At 42.0% G+C, this 21,879-nt stretch overlaps 1 protein-coding gene across 4 annotated transcripts in view; it reads right to left on the reverse strand.

Moving 5' to 3' along the window:
• LOC126547306 (uncharacterized) overlaps nt 1–21,879 on the reverse strand; it is a 94,575-nt gene that overhangs the window by 15,178 nt on the left and 57,518 nt on the right. For 2 of the 4 annotated variants that reach the window (XM_050195270.2, XM_050195269.2), the window contains exons 7-8: nt 20,434–20,561; nt 1,933–11,620 (exon numbers count right to left, since the gene is read on the reverse strand). In XM_050195270.2, the coding sequence (XP_050051227.1) occupies nt 20,477–20,561 (85 nt within the window). In that variant the 3' untranslated portion in view covers nt 1,933–11,620; nt 20,434–20,476. Of the gene's footprint in view, nt 1–1,932; nt 11,621–20,433; nt 20,562–21,879 lie in introns of those variants that run through there. The other 2 variants (XM_055062768.2, XM_055062769.1) reach the window with 2 other exon arrangements.

Here is a 21,879-nt window from a genome sequence, read left to right on the forward strand (position 1 = left end):
TGTCAGTTGTAACGGTTCTAGTGCTTTTGAAGATGTTACTTTCTTAAAGGGAAGTAACGGCATGCGTGACCTCTTTTCTAAATTATGGGGTTTTTATGTGCCAAAACCACTTTCTGATTATGAGGCACGCTGTAGTGGAGGACTCCGGAAATTTCGACCACCTGGGGTTCTTTAACGTGCACCTAAATCTAAGTACATGGGTGTTTTTGCATTTCGCCCCCATCGAAATGCGGCCGCCGTGGCCGGGATTCGATCCCGCGACCTGACCTCTTTTCTAGGATGGCCATGCCGTTGTGCATTCACCATACACAGTAGGACAAGCTTATACAAGTGACACATTTTCTGTTCTCAACATCAGCAAAGAAAAGGTGCACTGCTTCAAAAGGTACTTCGGAGTATGCAAGAATACCTAGACATTTATCTTTGTCTTGGTTCTTATTTAGTTATCAATACTTTTCTGCAGTTGCACATGCCTTTCCACAGATGCACATGACCTTGTCACACTTTTGCATGTGAAGCTGATCCTGCAGGTATGTGTCCGAAGATATGTTGTGTCAAAGTTCAGGGGGATTTTATAGCAAAGAGAGACTTTTCTGAATACCTTGTTTCAGGTACCCAAAACTTCTCCAATATGCAGTTGCCATTTCATGGTAGCTGCACCCGTGGCTATGGGCTCCCACTTGGTTGCACTTGCATCCAAGCTCTTTACACACAATAGAAAACTCACGAAGACAAGAGAAACAAGTAACATGAGTACTGTAATCTGTTCCTCATATCATTTCAGTGCTGTCTGTAACCTCGGATTCGGACAAACTAGCCTGACTGCAATGTTGTGTCGAGTGCCTGTGTTGTTGCACATGGAGAAAATTCTCAACACCACAACAAATTTATACAAGCAAATACGAGCGATATACAAATATAATTAATATGTTCAGCTTGTCACATCGGAGCTCTATTGTATCTCTCTCCAACTCGGGTACCGTACAGCGCATATGGTGTTCTGGGTGACACTGTGGTCTTTACAAGAAAAGTAGAGCTCGCTCGAAGCTGGTTAGCACAAAAGCTTAGCAGGCTATTTTAACTTGCTAAAGCACGTTACTGATGGGACTTAGACAAAGAAACACGCAAGACAAACGCGGTGCTACTTCCAACTGGAATTTATTGAAGGGCTACAGAATGTATTAAAAAAGAAAAGATAAAAATACATAATGTTGTGCTGAATGTGATCAAGGCACATGTGCAATATACTATAGTTTTTTGTTCGATGAGGACAGTAATGTTAGCAAGTTAGAAATTTATTACCAACTTGCCCACATTCACATCTTAACATAACACTGTTTGCACTACGTGGAGAACCTTGATCTACAGTGATTTTTATCATCCTGAAGAAGGTTGGTGTTCCTGTTAAAGCATGTGTACTAAAAAAGCTTAATCTCTCAGGACTTCATGTTGTTTTACTTGACATAAGCTTACGAGGCTTACAGATTACGTGCTCATATCTGAACGTAAGCACCCACTCCCTTTTCTATGATTTTCATTTCTGTAAGAGCACAGTAAATTTCGTCAGATGAGAAGTGCAAATGCGTTTTTTTCTTTTATACTTGGTGCTTGCTGGCCTGCTGCAATTGTGAAGTAAAGCTTGAAGAGGACAGCTGTCTGAATACTTTCTTTTTCTGTATGTAGTATTACACTTAACTGCAAGCCTTTTTGAGCTTTGAAAATTTTTTCTTTAATGGTTTTGTTCCATTGGGTTAACAGAAAATGTTGAAACCTTATTGTACATAAGAAAATTTTGTCTATAGTCTGTTTATCTTTATAATAGCGATTGTTCTACTAGTGATCAACATCAGCTAAACATGGGTGGCCTCTGGCTGCAGCCATTGTTTCAACAAGAGGACTAGTTGACAAAGACGAGTTTGTCACAACGTTGGCTCCAGCCCAAAACATTCTTTATTCGACATCACTATTTACATCTTCCTGTGAACCTGTTTGTTGATCCAACTCCAATACACAAAGATGAGTTAAATGCATAAACTTAGTTGTAGAGCTATTCAATGAATTTCTGCGTAAGTTACCCTCCTAACAAAACACACACGTTTTTTAATTAACCAAAGAAAAACAACAAAATATCATGATACTAATAAAACAATCAACTTGCACAAAGGAAAGCAGTTTGTGCAGTAAATATCCACTCAGGCTAATAGGCAAGTTGTTTTATATATTTCACAGGTCATGGATAAGTGCTAAAGGAAGTTAAACAGGGCAACTACATAAGAACATAAAGTCTTTTTACAAACCATAACAATTACATCGGCTGATGCATTTCTCTCAGTGAGTACGTCAATCAGACAATCACATAGGCAGCCATAGCAAGTATTCAGGGTATTTATGCATAAATCACAATTGCACAAATGCAATTGCGGCTCTTCATTTCATTCAGGAGGAACCACCCCATGCATGGTCAGTCTTCTGTGGTTCCAAGGCAGCCCTACAGAGTGTACTCTCAGCACTGCGCCATGGATCACATGAGCAGCTCGTCGCAGAGATCAGAGAAGTACACCATCGCATAGTTGACGAAGGACACGATATAATATATCAGTGGTTGCCTAGTCACTGTGGAATACAGGGCAATGATCGAGCAGACGTAGCTGCCCGATCTGCCCATGGCAGCAGGCAGCGTCAACTGCGTTGCCATTCCTCTTTCGAGAGCCGACGCAGCGAAAAAGCTTCTCGCACTTGCACGTGACCTGACATTAGCTCAGTGGACTTCATCTGAGTTCACAAGTGCACGCCTTCATACCCTGGACCCTAATTTACAGCTCCGTATTCCGCCCGAGCTTTCACGACGTGACTGCACCCTTCTAGTCCGTCTATGGCTTGGAGTAGCATTTTCAAATGCGTACTCTTTTCTTATCGGAATGGCAAACAGCCCACTTTGTCACTTCTGCAGGTGCAATGAAACAATCCAGTACCTTTGTCATTGGCTCTCATTTCAACCTGCAAAAAGTAGTCCTCTCAGCCACCCTAGACAACTGGACAAGCGCCCAATGACAGAGAACAAGATCCTTGGAAACTGGCCTACGCGAACATCAGTGCGATCCCCTATGAAGGTGCTACTGCGGTACTTGAAAGACACGGGACTTTTTCACAGATTGTGACTGTACACTGTGTGACGTAGGATTGTACGGTGACACTGTGCAAGACTAGGAACGTCCTTGCAGGCTGCGTGACAGTGCCCACAGAAACAAACAGTTCGCGTGTATGTGCATGTGTAGGTTTCTTCCTTTTTTTTAATCCTTCTCTCTCTCATCTATCGCATCCCCTTGCCCCTTCCCCAGTACAGGGTAGCCAACCGGAGATAATCTCTGGTTAACCTCCCTCTCTTTCCTTTGCCTTTCTCTCTCTCTCTCTCTATGCATAACTCAAGTTGTCGAACACACAAGCTTCCTTCATGTTCTACATGCGAGATTTCCACTTTGGCAAACAATAATTCTAACTTTGGACATGATGAACCATGAAGTCATATGAATAGCAATGAGAAAATACAGATAAACTGACAGGAGCACGGCTCAGAATCTTAACGTTTGCACCAAAGCTTAAAATTTTCTTTTAAAAAAATTAAATTATGGGGTTTTACGTGCCAAAACCACGATCCGATTACGAGGCACGCTGTAGTGGGGCACTTCGGAAATTTAGACCACCTGGGGTTCCTTAACATGCACCTAAATCTGAAGTACATGGGTGTTTTTGCATTTGACTCGCATCGAAATGCGGTCCCCGTGGTCGGGATTCGATCCCACGACCTCGTGTTCAGCAGCCCAACACCATAGCCACTAGGCAACCATGGCAGGTAAAATTATTTTCTTCTCCCAAAATGTTATTACCCTATGCGTAGAAGCATACTCTCTGGGGGAGGGAAATCCCAGAGAATTCATGGCCTGGGCCTAGGCCTAGGCCCAGGCCACGAATTAGTTGGATTTTCAATAAAGTCGTTACCGCCACCATGCTTTGCGTGTAAACTAACAATTTGTAGGGACATACAAATGCGTTTTGGGAGTAAAATTTACTTCAGGCCAAGATTTTGCAACAAAATTATAAAATAACCATAGGCGACCAGCAATTGAATGCATGGTACTTTTGTATAAATAGAAGGGGGCAAACCTACATGTCACAACAGCAAATATGGAGGCGAGTTTGTAAACAAAACAGGTGGACCAAGCAGGTAACAGAAACAGCATGGCACTGCTTTCAACACTCCATAGAGTTTCTAAATAAATTATACTAATATGAAACTCTATGCAACACTCCTTATTTGTCAGAGTTGGTGCAAACACGCAGTGCTGCACATACATAGAACACAAAGGCACCCAGCGTGCATTGGCCAAAAGTCCGGGAGATTCATGGCGCCTACACAAACATCGAGTTATTAAAGCGGAAAGATGGGCGAGTTGGTATACATTCATAATGGGAACAGTGCGAAAAGCGGAGTGAAACGACACAGGCAGTGCTCGTCCCATGTCCTTTCACTCCGTCGTAGTCTTGTTCGCACTGTTCCCATTAAGAGGGATGTTATAATGCTTGTTCCTGCCCCGACTGTTTAGTGTGGAAAGGACGCTGCTACAACACAAGTACTACTACCATCTACCACTTGCGAAAGCAGCAAAGCATCCACACGAACCACACCACCATAAAACGAGTCATTAAAACATGCGACCAACAGCACATTCTACAACTGTAGCACATTAAAATTACAGGCGAAGGCCGTTTCCACATAACCATATTCCCGGTACAGCTTTCTGTTCCTCAATACGTGCTACATAAAAGTGGTTTGGCCTGTCACATGGCAATTCCAGGTGCATTTGCAGGCTTCTTTCATGCTCAGAAAAACACCATTATGTAGCACATATTGAGAAACAGAAAGCTGCATCGGTAGTTTTTCATGTCGCTCTACAATTTTCTCATTGATACTTTTTATCTAATTATAATATTTGAGAAGTTGATTAATTAATTAAGACTTATTGTCTAACTAGGCGAAATGAAAAATATAGTTTGAGTACCTCCAATCAACAGCAAACATTACCTTTGTTCTGTCCAGCTACGTGGCATTTGCATATCTTTAAACTGGCTAAAGCTAGCTGGGGCACTCTGTATAAAAATATCTGTACCCTGATTAAGTAAAATGTCCATAAAGACAGTGTTCTCCAAATCTTGGAAAGCACCAGACCTCAGCAATGTACAAAGATTTAGCGACCGAGGCAGTATGTAGATGCCATTTCAGTACCCTTCAAATCATGGTTTTCATAACTGGGAACCTCCATTCCTGATGTCACATACCTCCCAAATTCATCATAAACTTCTGCAACAGTTACACTGTTGCAGCATGTACTGAAATTTCCCATTGTATGAATACATTTAATTTCTAGGCCCTTAGGCAAGAATTATTTTCTTAATTTATTTTTACGTATTGAAAGGAAGACAATCACTGACATCATTGCGCAAAATATTCAAACTTTATTTGCAATAAGCCCAATCAGGACTTAGAAAAAAGTGCAGCATTTTTACAGTCAGGGCTTAAAAAAGAAAATCAGACTTCTTTACATATTATAAAAATATCACTGAAACCAGCAGTGACTGTTATTTGCATAAACTTTGTAGCGAGTTTTTTTTTTTTTTTTTGAACATGCAAAACTTCAATGTGATCATGAAAACCGAGCGCACATTTGTGCCCTTTTCTTAAAAATTAAAGGTGTTAAAGCTGAACAGTTTTATACACTGCAAAATGATCACTTTGCACTGAACATTATATAAATTTGGTCATGTCAGTATTTAATACATGCCTGGTCTTCTTCAGGCAGACTGTTCAATTTACATTGCTACACACTTGCTGTTCAAAGTATTTTACTTCCTATATAGTTATTTGTCTAATTTAAAGGGCTAAACTACACATCACCAATAAATATTCCACAAACACTCATAAAAGGTACTGTAAAGATGTTTATGCCAGAAATTTCTTTTCTGAAGAACTAAAGCTGAGCATGCCATTCCAAGTTCCGCATGCCAACTTAAAGTAATACCGACACAACATTCTCGTCTTGCTTATTTCACAGGTAATCAGTAAGCCAGTAATGATGTTATGAAGCCACAAATGCTTCAGCATGCAATTAATAAATGACACACCAGTTCCGAGCTCCTAAATCAGTATGAGACACATAAGAGAGAGAAATGCAAATTCCGGCATCTTCTGCTGTCGCCAAACAATAATGTCCGAGTGTGTCCCTATTTCTCACTTTGAATACAGCCCTATATAGGTATTTTCCCATGATGCTGAACGCTGCAAGAAACTTGAGCGTCCATATTTATTCAGGTGCGAACTAGGGTCATTGCTGCTATACAGTTGAACCTCATTATAATGAAGTAGCATCGGGCATAAAACTACCCTCTGTTATGTTCTATATTTGTCATAAGCAAATGTGCCGATCGTAATGAAAAAAAATTTAAGATTGGGTTTATGCGAGAGAAGTGCAAGTGTGCTGCCAACGAGCCAGCACAAGGTCATCTGTCGATTTCGATGGCCCATCAGTGGCTTCCCATTCTGACAGATGACCTGTGAAACACATTAAATTATAGACATATGCTTTGCTTTATCATTAACATGTAGCCGTGCGATCAGTACGGTCAGTATGATCAGTATGATCTCATGGGATTGGCATGTTGGCTCTCTAGCTGAGGGCCAGCCAAGCCAAGTTGCTGGCACATATGTCCAGGATGTGTCGTTTCAAGTTCCCCTTGCCGAGTCTTTGACATTTTCCCTACCAGAATACATATTCTGAACAGCGAGCAAATATTCGCTTCACAGTAACTGATATTCTCTCAAATCATGCATTTTTATTTTTGTTATAGCAGTAGAATACGCATTGAAATAAGGCATGGCCAAACAAATTTGATGTTTACTTCCATGTTCAGTGTATCGAGGTTCAATTGGATCAGTCCTTTTAAGGTTGCCATAAGATGCAAGACAGTTTGTCTTTCAAGTTAAAGGACAATCCAGAGAGAGAATATGCAACTATAAATGCATTCTTTTGCACTAGATGCCAATTTCAATTTGGATCAAATCTCAATTTCAACATGAAATGTGAGGGAACACAGCCACAAATCACTTCACAATGAATCGTGCCCAGTAAACACAGCAAGTGGGGCATGAACTGTAATTGCACGTACATTTGAGTACACATTATATGACTAAAACATGCAAATGTATGGATACTGATGTGAGGATACAAAAAAAAGGAGAACAGAATACATGAAGCAGTCAAGAGTACCTTGTTGAAACACGAAACTAGTATACAGATACACAAGCTTATGTATAGAATGTAAAGTGGCTAAACAAACACATTAAAAAATTATTTTATAATAAATGGTGTATTAACCACTAAAACAGCCGATATCACTTTCTTATAAGAACCCCACAAATATCACTATGGGGTAGCAAATGGTGTGCAACTAATTTTGAATGTTCTAACTTCACACAGGTACTTTTAAGTGCAGATCTAATGCTTTCCTTTGGGGAAAAAAAAATTTCCAATGAGAGGTTAATGTGATCAGTTCAAAACAAGTGCTATTTACAGCATGAAGTCACGAATTCAATGTAAGGTGGTTGAAAATGGTGTCCCTGTGGCATCACTAACTCTGGTATCACTGTTGGAGCCATCACTAAAGGGGATGGCAATATACCCAATTTTCACCCACAAATGCAATGGGCTTTTGGCATCAACGAGGCAGAGGGCAAATATACATTCCATCTCATTTGAAGCTTCACAATCTACATGGGATAAAGGAGACACTAGGAAAAAGGAAAGAGGGAGGGTGACATGCAATGTTCCTAGAAGAGTGACCGGTACAATACATTTGGATACGGTGGCCAATACAGTGGATGTAGACTTTTCACATGTGTAATGCTAAGAAGCACTGGGTTAGGCAGGAGGGAAAGACAGATTTGGTAGCACAAGAGATGTCATCACCTGAGACCCACCACTTTAGTTTGACTGGCGTGCTAGTATGTTGCAACAATATGGCATGTCAGGTCTGGCCACTGCAATGTTGCTTTTGACCCACAAAAGTTGTGCTGCAATTGGAACTCTAGAAATGGTCACATTAAATAGTGATATAAATAAACATTTGTTGGTGCAGAAGAAACTGAGGTTTCAGACCATTACTGGAATGACAGCTACTTGAACTTTTTACGTTCTGCTATAAAAGCTCCCTGGGATGTGCCATCATCATTGCTGGACTATTGTGAGTGTGCCTGATGACCTTCCCAGAAGCACTAAAATTGTATCTCACACTTTCTACACACTACGAGAAGCACATTTTATCGCGCACTGTAAACAGCAAAAAGGTTCACTAAAACTTAAAAAGAATAATAATAATTCATAAAATTAAACACTGAAAAAAAAAAGTATCAGTACTTTCTTTAATGCAGATGCAGTGACCCAAAAATTGCACTTCGTAGACATAAGCTATTTGACAATCCTGATGCTCATGATCCTGATGGCTCTCAACCAGGTAAAGCAGCAACAGTGTAGGCACAGAACCAAAATATAGATCACCACTGATTGTGCCTTTTATTCCTGCTTTTAACTGTGTCACTAGTGGACCACCACAAACAATAACAGAGAAATATGGGACATGTGTCCCATCGTCTTCACTGTTCACCATGTCAAATGCAAACCAACTAGCCCAACTTCTCTAGTAAACTTGGAGCACAAAGCAAAAGACAAGGACGAAAGGATGGTCTGCGTCCGGCCTTTCATCCTTGTTTTTCCTTCACACTTCAAGTCAACTAGTGATGAAGTACCAACCAGCCCACTATCAAGCATTGCTTAGTCCAACTTCACAGTTCAGTTTCAATACAAAATTCTACAATGCCTTACTTCTTAAGGTGCATCACACAAGCGAACATGATATGACAAAATAAATAAAACATACTTTACAAATGTGCAAAGTTGGGCTAGTTGGTTGCACAACATTCCGAGTGTACTGCCCAAGGTTGCAAATAACTTCTTTATACAACGTCACAACTGTCATTAACTTAGGCACCAGCTATAAGGAGATACAGGCTAATGTCCTGCTCCTTTAGAATAAAGAGAAGATATTTTTAAAACCAGATATAGCCCTGCAACCTGATGAACAATTACGCTTTCAATGCCAAACAGTGCAATATAGGATTGCTAACTCCAGTATGGTGGCTGCTAGTCATCAGCAGAAAGGCAAAAAATGTTACAACTTGGTGCACAGGCATGCACAATATTTACAAATAATATGGACTCGTATACTTATAAGGTGTTCCAGTTAACAAGGGCCAAGCTATAAAAAAAAAAAAAAGAGAGAGAGAGAGGGACTCGTAACCTATAAGGTGTTCCAGTTAACAAGGGCCAAGCAATTAAAAAAAAGAGAGAGAGATATAAGAAATGAAGATTAGACCTAATGTATTCTGTCAGCAACTGTCTTCTGCCAACTTGGGTACCCTTTTCTGTTATCCCTAATTAATCATATAACAAAAAGAAATTAACAAAATTATTAATTTGAGATGTAATGGCATTCGCCAGAAAAATTGTGCTTCGCATTCGAAAACATCATATTCAAGAGTTTCAAACCCGCTATATTTTTCTTTGTTATTTCTTGCCACATTCACAAGTTATGGTTCAAAACAAAAAATTCTGGCAGAATTCATCTCATGATGAATGTCGATATTACTGAGATTAGCATTGAAGGGATTTAGTGACACACTGTATTGCCAACGCCGAAACATTTCATGTATGAAGTGTATATGCAGCTGGGCTCCTCTCTTGTGCTTCCCACTGGACACGCTGCGCCATCTAGCAATGCCACCACACTTGCATGTGGATGAATTTATATATTCAGACAAGATCGTCTGAACATATATTACACAATTTTTAAAGAATTTTTTTGTCACTGAAGGGCGGCACCTACCCAGTGGGGCGTACCCAGTGACTCAAGTTGGCACGAAAGAAGTTAGATACAAGCGGACAAACCGAAAAGTGGGTGATGTTCCAAAAGAATGCTATTCACATAAAAAGAATGCAAAGTGAGCGTATGCCCACATGCCGCACGTGCGTGATGGCCACACACTCAAAGGACGCTTGCAACCACTACACTAAATTGCTGACTCAGCGACTGTGCAAATGTGACAACTGCCAAGAAAAAATAGCCGCATGACACAGTAATCTGGAGCAGAACACTGGACTAGGACAGCGATAAGAAGTTTAATTGCTCTTAGCAGCAGCCAATGGATAGACTGATGCCTTGTTACTTTTACACGGTCGCAAAGTCAGCCATTTAGCAGAGTTGGTTGTTTGAATCCGCCTTCGAGGACATTGCTGTCGCACATGCCAGCAAGCAGGCATGCACTCACTAATAATATTTCAGAGCACAGCTCTTAGGCGGCTGTTCCTGTAGTGAGTGTCAGTGTCGTGCCTCGGCATCATCCTCGTAACTGAGCGAACGAGCACAGCGAAGGATGAAAGAGTGAATGCGGAGCGCAGGTGAAAGACGATAGCGAAGTGAGCATGAGGAGGAAATCAGAGGAGGAGGGTAGGGCAAAAGCGCGAGAAGTGTAGTGCCGTGTAGAACAGGCTTTGCGGTGACGATGGCTACGAGATGGTGCCAGAGTAGCACATGTCTGTACAACGATGATGCCATTGATAGCATAAATGGAAACAAAGCGCTGCATGAGCGGAGGTCTGTTTGTGGTGGCTGCTGTGAATCATGCCCACGCGTAACACCTGTGCTGCCTCTCGTGATCTCCTTATTATCCAGGCTGTCGCGCCACACTTCGCCCCTTTTGCAACATGCTGCACAAGACAGATCGTCCATGCCAGCCAATATATCGCAAAATGAAAACATGTATACAGCTGTGCTCAAATTTTACATTAGGGAGTATTGTAATCGTTGGTGGATTTCTTTTTTCATATTTTCCACCTTAACTTTAAAATGCGGAAAAAATAAGAAAAATGTAGTGGGTCTGAACTCAGTGAAAATGATGTCTTCAATGCATAGTACAATTTGGCATTCAAACTTATGCCACTGGACCTGTATTTATTAATTTTGCTAACTTCAGATAATTTGTTAATTATGAATAACACAAAAAAATCTGTGTTTACAGAAAATTAGTTACAGAATGCCACTGGTACCATCCTAATATTTTAAAGTCGTTTTTTTTTTTTTTTTTTAATGGCTTGGCCCATTTTAGCTACGACACCCTATATGCAGCAGTACATACCTTTATCACCACCACAAAACAACATAACAGCTAGGTGGTTAAGCACACATCAGCACTGGCACATGATTGAACTGTTCAGCTTGTGTACAAACACATTGAACATCAGGGAACAAAATGCTACAACGACTCAGTTTCACAGTTCCTCATTCTGTCCCGCAGAAAAAAGCATGGTGTCCCATTAGGTGATCACATGGACTATTGTCCATATTGTTGAGATATCCTTCCTACAATGCAAAGTATCCGCTGTGCACTGAGTGAACAACCGGCATGGTTTGTAGGTGCATGGTTTCATTGGCATAGCACCTTTCCAGAGAGGAATCTCTGCAATAAAGCAGTTAAAACTGTTAAGTTTTGAATCAGTCCAGCATTTCACAATATGAATAGGGTTAATGTTAGGAAAATTATTGTAAAGCTTATATGTTTTGCTTCATTGCAAGTTAAATGCAGACAAGCACTCTCTATTTTGTCGATGGCTAAAGGCTGATCATAGTAATGTTTCTAAATATTGTGAGAAAAGAACTTTGCAGGAGAAACAAAGAAAAGGAAAAGAAAAGTACCAACTTTGTTTATTTATTTATCTTTTTTTTTGGTGAGGAAGGGGACTCTGAAAGCTTTAAAAATTATAGCTTTAAAATGTTTTGCAGTACTTTCTAAAAAGTGCTTTTGATCAGCCAACAAAAATTTGCTGCACTCCACCCCTCTGTACTACAATCAAGCTTCAATTATATATATTTTTTTTTTCTCGGTCATACAAAGCTACATTTGGAGTGACATATGTGTCACCAGAACAAAACTCCTTTCAGTTCACAACACACAAATCAAGCCACATGATCTTTATTCTGTACCTTCCTCCCCTCATGACATTGATTTATAGTTCAGTACGTTAACGAATTTCTATAGGGCCAGTCCTTGTTGTCAACCATTTCAATCTTCTCGGCTTATGTCCCCATTTTCTGGTCAGATTGCACAGCTGTCCATGTCACCCCCTCCAATGCAACGAGGCACTGCCTCAGAGCAACAATGAGGCCGACAGAACATGATAGGAAGACTACTGGTCAATCTGGACAACTTGATGTTTGCATCTCTCCAGATACTTTATACATGACAGCCACAAAATCGAAACACTGTCACAGTGTCCCACCCAGTCTGATTGAGAGTTTAGGTATGCATCCATGCTTTCGTCACAGGATGAATAGCTAGACTTGATCACCCAACTGCAGGTTATCCACTCCAGCCACATGGTCATAATTCTTGGCTGTTGCACTTTGACACACCAGATGTGTTCAGGCAAAAAATGTTGCGACCAAGCATGTGGGTGACTTAAGGTTAAGTCTGCGACCAATTTTAGGGATTAGAGTCGCTGAACTCTTTGAATGGCTGCCGAAAACCAAGTCAGCAGGAAGCCACAGTTTGTGTTTGAAAGTAATGCAGATCATACTGAGTTGCAGTAGGCACAAAACAGAGGTACAAAATGGGAAAAAAAGTATCCACTTATTCTTTACTTTCTGATGGTGGCCTTCAAATGCTCAATTAATCCATTGAACTACATACCAATACCATCAAAGTAAAGTAATAAAGTACCATCACCACATGTCTGCTGAATGCCCAGTATATTGTGCATTTCCTGGGAGAGCTCTGACTACTTCCATTGCTTGAGCAGCCATCATTCCATGCATTTCCATGCTGGTATCCTACTTCTGACACCATGCATAATGGGTTTTACTGAGGTGAGTCAATGGGACCAAATACCACTGATAATTGTGTAAATGTCAACCTCTTCATTCTTAGAAAAGTTTGGTGTAGAAAATACGGACACAAGAGGAACGAAAAGGACAACACAAATGCAGGCTAACAAAGGAAAGTCACACCATACCATAAAAGAAGAAGGATACGAAAAAAACATGCATGCATAGACGGCAGCGCCAACCCGTCAATCATGGACACGTGTGTGCATTCTCAACATGTATCGGGTCAGGCATGACAATTCTTCTTAGTGAAGGAAAATCAGATTGGTTTCAACATGAGCTACCACAATGAATAATGAGGCACACTTCTACCTTAAGACACACATCTTCATTCTTGTGACTGAATACGTCTACACTATACAAAAAAGTGGGCATACATTCACATTCTCAACAGTGTACTGAAAGTTTATAGATGGTGTATTACCAGTGAACAATCATTTGTGCTCATTTGATCTCTAATTGAGGCAACAACCTGTCTGCCTTAGATAAAAGTGACAACAGCTACCAGTAATTTTATAAACTACTCTAATACAGCATTGTACAAACTTGTTATATGTCTTGTATGACAAGTGTCAGGTCATATTTTTTTTTTCTTTGCACAGCACTGCATATCTTTCTTAGCCGTTCACCAGCAGTAAATACAACCCTGACCCCCCCTCCATCAACTACCTACTTTCTTGAGCCTGCACGATAGAGGGTGAACTTAGGGTACACCCTTGACCCTATTCTTCTTACCCTCTGTGCTTTCTGCTACCTTGTATGAACTGAAAATGTATTCACCTTTTTCAAGCATTCATACAAAGTGGCTGTAGCAACAACAGGGAAACCAGCTTCAAACAAACATGTGAATAATAAAGCTGATGTTCATCTTGTGCACAGATGACTTGTGTTTCGTTATGTCTCGTATAGTGGACGATAGAACACTGGACTTTTGTCAACGGAGGTTAACTGGGTTTATTAAGCATGGAGTACACAGGAATGGGTGTGGTTACATGGAGGTACAGAGAGTGGAGTGTCTTGAGACGGGGCGGCGGCCGACCAGCAGGAGAGGAGCGGGAGAGCCAGACGCAACCTGATATGTCGTCTGCTCAGAGTTCATAGAGGAGGAGGGCTGCTGCGACGGTGGGAGCGGAGGTTTCAGAAGGGGCGCGTGGCCAGCACGTGCGGGATGGTGACGCCATCTCTTGAGCCTTCTTGTAACATCCTTCCTTTTTTGGTGATAACCTTTCAACCGACGACAAAATCCTCGAACCTCTTGGGAAGTCTTGTAATTCTTTGAGGTCTGATGGTGTTGCGGTTTGCCTGATTTGTAGCGCAGGTATCCTCTTCTGGTTGCGGTGTAGTGTCGGGCTGTTCTTGTTGGCTTTTGTCGGCAGTCGCGGAAGGTATTGGTCTGATAAATACTCGGTTCCTTCGCAGCACGCTTTCACCAACTTGAACTTCATACGACCTTTCGTCAATTCTTCTAGTTATTGTCCCTTTGACCCATGTCCTGCCTTTCAGTGGTCGAACTGTGACCTTTTGACCTTTGCTTAGGCTCGGCAAATCCTTGGCTTGTCTGTTGTAGTACAACGTTGCTTTTTGCCTTTTCGCCTTTCTTTTCTCGCTCACGTCGACTGCTTTAGGTTGCAGTAGCTCCGATGGTGTTGGCAAAGTCGTTCTTGTGCGGCGACTCATGAGTAATTGCACTGGACTAGCGTTGAGTCCTTGCAGCGGAGTGTTTCTGTAATCAAGAAACGCCATTTGTGGATCTGAGTGGCTGTCTTCTGCTTTCTTGAGCAGCATTTTTGCCGTCTTTACGGCTGATTCAGCCATTCCATTGGAACGCGGGTATCCTGGGCTTGACGTTTTATGTTCGAAGTTCCAGCTTTTCGAAAAGTTGTCGAATTCCTCGCTAGTGAATTGTGGTCCGTTGTCGCTTATCAGGATTCTTGGTATTCCGTGTCTTGCAAAGTGAGACTTTAGTTTGAGTATTACTTGAGTGGAGCTCATTGATTTCAGTTGGTCCACTTCCCAAAAGTTGCTGTAGTAATCCACTGTGATCAAGAAGTTATTTCCGTTCAATTCGAAAATGTCGCATCCAACTCGCTCCCATGGTTAGCTTGGTTCTGGGTGAGGAGAGAGAGTTTCTCGTTGCTGGGAGTGTGCATGCTTTTGATACACTTCGCACCCTGCGATGAGGTCTTTTAATTCTGCATTCATCCCTGGCCAAAAGACACATTCACGAGCGCGCCTTAGACAGCTCTCGATCCCAAGATGTGATGAGTGAAGCGTTGCTTTGATCTCACCTCTCAGAGAAATTGGTATGATTAGACGTAATCCCTTGAAAATGAGGTTGTCTTCAACTGTAAGCTCATCTCTGTATGTGAAGTACATGCGCGTGTCTTGGGGTAGTTGACGCTTATCTTGTGGCCAACCTGACAAGATGATTGCTTTCAACCTTTGCAGTGATTCATCTCTCTCAGTCGCAGACCGAATCTTTTCCAGGGTTTCTTTTCTCACAGGAAGGTAGTGCAAGACGTTGATGTTTTCAAGTTCTTGTTCATTGCTTTCGTTGGGAAGGAACGCACGTGACATCGTATCAGCCAAAAGTAATTCTTTGCCTGGTCTGTGCTCGATGACGATGTTGTATCTTTGCGCCTGAAGAATCATGCCTTGTAGTCGTCTTGGAACTTGATCCAATCGCTTCTTCAGGATCGCTTGTAGTGGCTTGTGATCGCTGATGATTTTTGTTTCTCTTCCGAATGTGTACTGGTGGAACTTGTTTAGTGCGAAGACGATGGCCAACATTTCCTTTTCAATTTGTGCATAGCGGCTTTCTGTCGGTGTAAGTGCTCTGCTGGCGAACGAGATTGGCTGTCCGTCTTGAAGAAGAGCTGCTCCGAGTCCAAGATCGCTTGCATCACACTGAATTTCTAACTGCTTTCGTGAGTCGAAGTAGGCCAGAATTGGTGCTCTTGTCACAGCGTCTTTTGCCTTTTGAAATGCTTCTTCTTGCGGTTTTCCCCAGTGCCATGGTGTATCCTTGACAGTGAGCTTTCTCAATGGCTCTAATACACGCGAAATTTTCGGCAAGAATCTGGAGAGATAGTTGATCATTCCGCAGAAGCGTTGTATTCCCTGGACGTCGACTGGCTTTGGCATTTGTTCAATTGCCTTGACTTTATTTGGATCAACTTTTAGTCCTTCGTTTGTCAGCAGGTGTCCCAGGAAGACAGTTGATGAGGCTCTGAGCTGAGTTTTTTCTTTGTTGAGACGAATTCCGATTTGTCGGCATCTCTGGAGTAGACTCTCTAATTTCTTGTCATGATCTTTGACAGCATCTTTTTCATCTTCGCCCACTCCATAGACAAGAATGTCGTCTGCAATGCAGAGAACTCCGCTAAGTCCTTCAAGTGCCACTTGAAGTCTTTTCTGAAAAATTTCGCTGCTTACCGCAAGTCCAAACGGCAGGCGGAGCCATCGATAACGACCTTTTGGTGTTTGAAATGTGGTCATAAAACTTGACTCATTATCGAGAGAACATTGCCAGTAGCCTTCTCGCAAATCTAGTTTTGAGAAGATTTTTGCTTTGGCAAGATCGGGTAGGACATCATCAAGGATGGGCAATGTGTGACGTTCTCGTTCGAGAGCCTCGTTCAGTGCTTGTGGGTCAATGCATATTCGCATTTCACCATTTTTCTTGGTTGCCACAACCAATCTGCTCACCCACTGCGTTGGCTCTGCTACACTTTTAATGACACCTCTTCTCTCCAGGCTTGCCAATGTTTGTTCTAATTGCGGTTTAATGCTGACAGGCACTCTGCAACTTGTTATCGCTTTCGGAAGCATATCTGGCTTGGTCACCAAGTGTACTTTTCCCGGGAGTGTTCCTAGAGTGTCACCAAAAACATCTGGGTATTTTTCCACTATGTGATGAGTGAAATTTTGTTCTGGAATTTCGTCGATTCCAGCCACAAGGTTATAGTCTATGGTTATCAGACCCATTTTCTCAGCTGTCGATCTTCCGATGAGAGGAGTGAAGTCATCTTTAACCACTATGAATTCCACAGAATGTCTCTGTCCGTTTGCAGTTGTAACATTTAGCTGCGCCTTGCCTGAACAGTGAACTTTGCTGCCATTCCACGTTCGCAGTGTTGTTGTGCACGGTTGTATCTGCTGTTGCTTGACGTGTCTAGCCGGGATGACGTCAACAGCTGCACCGCTGTCCACTTGAAACTTTACTTGAGTTCCGTTCACTCTCAGAGACGTGTGAACTGAGCTTGGTTTGTGGCTTTGAACTGCCAGTATGTTTTCATCCTCGCTATCTACTGCCAGGCCAGCAATTACCTTGCTGCTTTTACAAACTGCCGCGAAGTGATTTCGTTTTTTGCACTTGCTGCATGTTTGCTTCCAAGCTGGGCATGTTTCTCTTTTGCGCTCGTGGCTACCACCGCAATACCTGCATTTTGGTACGTTAGCTTTTTGTGGCTTTCCTTTCACGCTTTTCGAGTTGACATTGGTGCGATGGACGAATTTCTTCACTGCGTGCACTGTCTCGCTGCTTGATGGAGTACCCTCTTTATATGCCTTCATTTGAATTTTCGTGGCTTCGTGTGCTCGACACACCTTTTCAACCTTCTCTAGGGTCGGATCGTCTAACTTGAGAATGTCTGCACGGGCCTTTTCGTCATAGATACCACAGACAATCTGGTCGCGGATCATTTTTTCTCTTTCGTTTCCGAATCCACAATCGCGCGCCTTGAGCTTCAAGTCTGTTACGAAGCTGTCGAACTGCTCTTCCTCCCGTTGCATGCGAGTTCGGAAGACGTATCGCGAGTACAGCTCGTTGTGCTTCGGTAAGAAATGCGCGGCGAGGAGGCTGATGACATATGCGTAGTTAAATTCTGGGTTTGGTCTTTCCTCAGTCGATCCCCCGAAGTCCAAAGTGTTGTAGATATCAAGCAGTGAAGAACCACTGATGGTCAAAAGAAGTGCTACTTGCCGGTCAGATGGTGCTCTCGCTGTGTTAGTTGCTTTGAGGTACAGCGTGAAGCTCTGCTTGAAGGCTCGCCATTGTTCCGCAGCGTTTCCTCTGGAGTCGAATTTCGCAGGTGCAGGAATCTTCTCCATTGCTGATGGGCTGACGTTAGAACTAGTTCACTTCTGACACCATGTTTCGTTATGTCTCGTATAGTGGACGATAGAACACTGGACTTTTGTCAACGGAGGTTAACTGGGTTTATTAAGCATGGAGTACACAGGAATGGGTGTGGTTACATGGAGGTACAGAGAGTGGAGTGTCTTGAGACGGGGCGGCGGCCGACCAGCAGGAGAGGAGCGGGAGAGCCAGACGCAACCTGATATGTCGTCTGCTCAGAGTTCATAGAGGAGGAGGGCTGCCGCGACGGTGGGAGCGGAGGTTTCAGAAGGGGCGCGTGGCCAGCACGTGCGGGATGGTGGCGCCATCTCTTGAGCCTTCTTGTAACAACTTGCTAAGAGGAAACCTCAATCATAACATAGCAGAAGTTCAGAAAAGGTTTGTATAATCTCGGACAGTAGCATAAGACACAGGATCATAGAAAAAAGTCGGTGTAATACCTAGAAACTAGAGAGAGCTCTGTGTAGGCAATTCCCGAGTGAATCTTAATCCCATACCTTCTTCATGAAATTTCTCATTCACATATGCAGTGACCTTGTCAAAATCATTACCAGAAATGCAAACCAAGAGAACGGTGGCATAATGAAAGATCTTGACACTGCAGTCACCCAAAGCACAGTTTAAGTCCTAATCAGCCTCACCCAAGTACAAGTCGCTAAGGAGAGGAGCAACCTTAGTTCTGACACAGATTCCTGACTTGTGCAAAAAGACTGTCTCCCCACCCCACCAGCATAGACTTTAAATACATGGACAAGATTTCTAGAGAACCCTGCGCAGTCATACCACATTTATCCGTAAAAATTTATTCATGAACTTGCTTATTAATGCATTCCTTGACGCACTTTAACAACCAGTCACAAAGCAGAGAGTATTACAAATATTCAATGTCCATACTGAAAGTTATGCATCTGCCAGGATTCTGTTCCTTCAGAAACTGAACTGGTGCCTGTGAGCTGGGTATGTGGAATTGGCCAACAAAATTTAGTGAAAACGGAAAATTCTGCAAATAACCAGCTACAACATAATTCCAGATATCTTTTTTTGTAAACATCAGCATGAAAAGGAATTCCCTTTTTCTGCAATTTTTCTACCACCCCGCCAAACAAAATAAAAGAAGAACAGTTTCAAGTTGAAAGACTTGGCCTTCTTAATAGTGGATGCAATTTTGTCAAGCTTAAAGAAAGCATGGTTCTGTTTTCACAATTTTGAAAGTACTTCTGAATTGCCACAGTGCTTTTTCTAAAAACCTGCTCTCTGGCACAATATATGACAAGAAAACTTTCCTTATCCAATATTACAGGTCTAAACTCCCTCACATAATAGTTCACAAAATGCCAGACATGTTCCAAACCATCTAGATGGGCACCAAAGATTCTGGTGCTGGCGATGAAGTCCAAAGCACGTAGGAGATGTTCTTAATCAGGAACAAACCCAATAAATGTGACATGGTAGGTTTAGCACATGTACAGGTTGCGCGTGAGGTTGAAAACAATACTTGGGTCCTAGAGCTAGTGTTCTGCCATGCTAGTGATCCTGTCTCCATTTCTCACCCAGGTAGCACAGGTACTCAGAGCACAATTTTGTCTCTTCCAAATATTTGAACAATAAAAGTTTTAAACAATATAAGAGTTTATGCCGTCCTCTTTCGTACCTTACGTCTGTGTGGCTGTTTCTCTTTTGGTGCTCCTTGATTCCAGATTTTTTAATGAAGATCAACACCCAAAAGTGTTGATTAAAAAAAAAAAAAAAGCCCTGAAGTGGAAACAAATGGTCCTGCACATCATCTCAATCTGTAAATCATTCAGTACATTATCATACCTGCTTGTTGCGAAAACTTCAATGTTGTTTCACGCATCCTTTTTTTTTTCTCTAATTTACAAGCTTTGTGACAAAACCAGAATTACTAGAGCCATCACAAAGCCAAGAAAATGAAAAACAAGACAAAAAAAAAAACCCTCTAATTTACACAAGTTCGCTAGCTTCTGTGTGAAAGCAACAGGAATACAAACAAATAAACCAAATGACAAGCTGTATACAATTTTGAGTTTTTTTGCATGCTGTAACTGTTCCCCAAGTCAGGCAGATTTAAACACAACTGTTAACATGTTCATCAAGTCTCTCGTATCTTTGATTCTTTCCATAGGAAAGCTTTAATTTTTGAGCTCATGCACCTTTCACCAGATCAAAGGCTGGTGCTCCTGTACATGATGAAGCTCTAAAAAGTAAAGCCTCTGTTTATAAAACCATACCTGTACAAATCCTCTGAAGCTTGCTTTTAGTTTCAACCAATTATCAAGAGGCATCTTCATGTACTTTGTTCCAACTCTCAACTATTTCAGAATAAAGTCGCAAATGCTTGACACCTTCCAGCAGGGACCTAGGCAGAGAGAGAAATGGTTAAAATAGTTGTAAAAAAAGTTATTCGACACCACCCTTCTTCATGAGTGGGTGTAATAACTCGTCACATTTTTACATTCGATTGTTGCTGCTTAAGACAGGAATGTTAAGAATAGTATGACTATCGACAACAATAAAACAGAAGCAAGATCATAGCACAATATTTACTTGTAAAATATAACAGCTAATATATTCAAAAAGGAAAATTCCTAATGTAATGGTTATGAGGCCAAAATTCAGATGCCCAAGAAAAATAGTAATCGGGCAAATTGGTTGATGTTCATTGTTGTAAACGCAGCACCATTTAACCAAACGACAGAAAGCACACAAGACAGCTGTTCAATTGCAACTCACTCTTACTGGAAAGCATGCAGCACTACATCGCCTTACTATGGAAACTAGATGACTTAGCAAGGTGGCTGATTAGGCTAGTTGGCAATTTATCTCAGTAAGTGGACAGTACAAAAGACGGACAAGGTCATTCTGCCCTCTTAAGTCTTTATCTACCTTTCGTGGTGTTTGCTTACTAAGCCTAGATGACAACATTAGAAGCAGACAAAATTCACAATTTCTTAGCAGACATAAGAACGACAACACATGGCGCTAGATCACACAAAAAATTGAATGAAAAAGCATGACTATGTGCGGGTGTTCCAGAATGCGCATAAAGGAACAAGGATCAGTAACCTTTCTGGCCTACAGACATCGCCGAACAGCAGTTCATATTGCATGCTCCTGTTTAACATGAAAGTGTTTTACGCCAGGGCCCACGATCAACTTCCTGTAACAGATGTGACGTCGGCACGAACATGAGAGATATGATCTCTTGACAGAGAAGGCGTCGCCATCTAGGAGTGGTGAAGTGAAATACTGCATCCTGACACTAACGAGTGCCTACAGTGAGCGCTTCGGTAGTCTCAGTGCTTTAGAGGCTCCAACACGGTGTAGCCTGGTGTAAGCGGTGTAGGCCTTCTGCTGAGGTGAAGGTGCAGTTTCCGCACATGGTTTGTCTTTTGCATCAGATTAGCCTGTAACGCCTAATCGCCTACGGAGTGCACCTTCAACATGCATCAGCAGTGATTACATGCCGCCTATGCTTCGCTTACGATGGCACCAACTAAGAAAACTGCTGTGCTAAGTGGCGCAGAAAGGCAACAACATGGATGGGTGAATCTCGCTTTGGTCCGGCGAGAGACAAGCCAGCGTGAAGCAGAATGACTTCGTGCGTTCATGGCGCACACTGTGAACTCTGCCACTTGCATTTCTGACGCTGAGCACGTCACAACTCAACTGGCCGC

The sequence above is a fragment of the Dermacentor andersoni genome, chromosome 1, assembly GCF_023375885.2.
Source record: "Dermacentor andersoni chromosome 1, qqDerAnde1_hic_scaffold, whole genome shotgun sequence".
In the NCBI taxonomy this organism is placed as follows: domain Eukaryota; kingdom Metazoa; phylum Arthropoda; class Arachnida; order Ixodida; family Ixodidae; genus Dermacentor; species Dermacentor andersoni.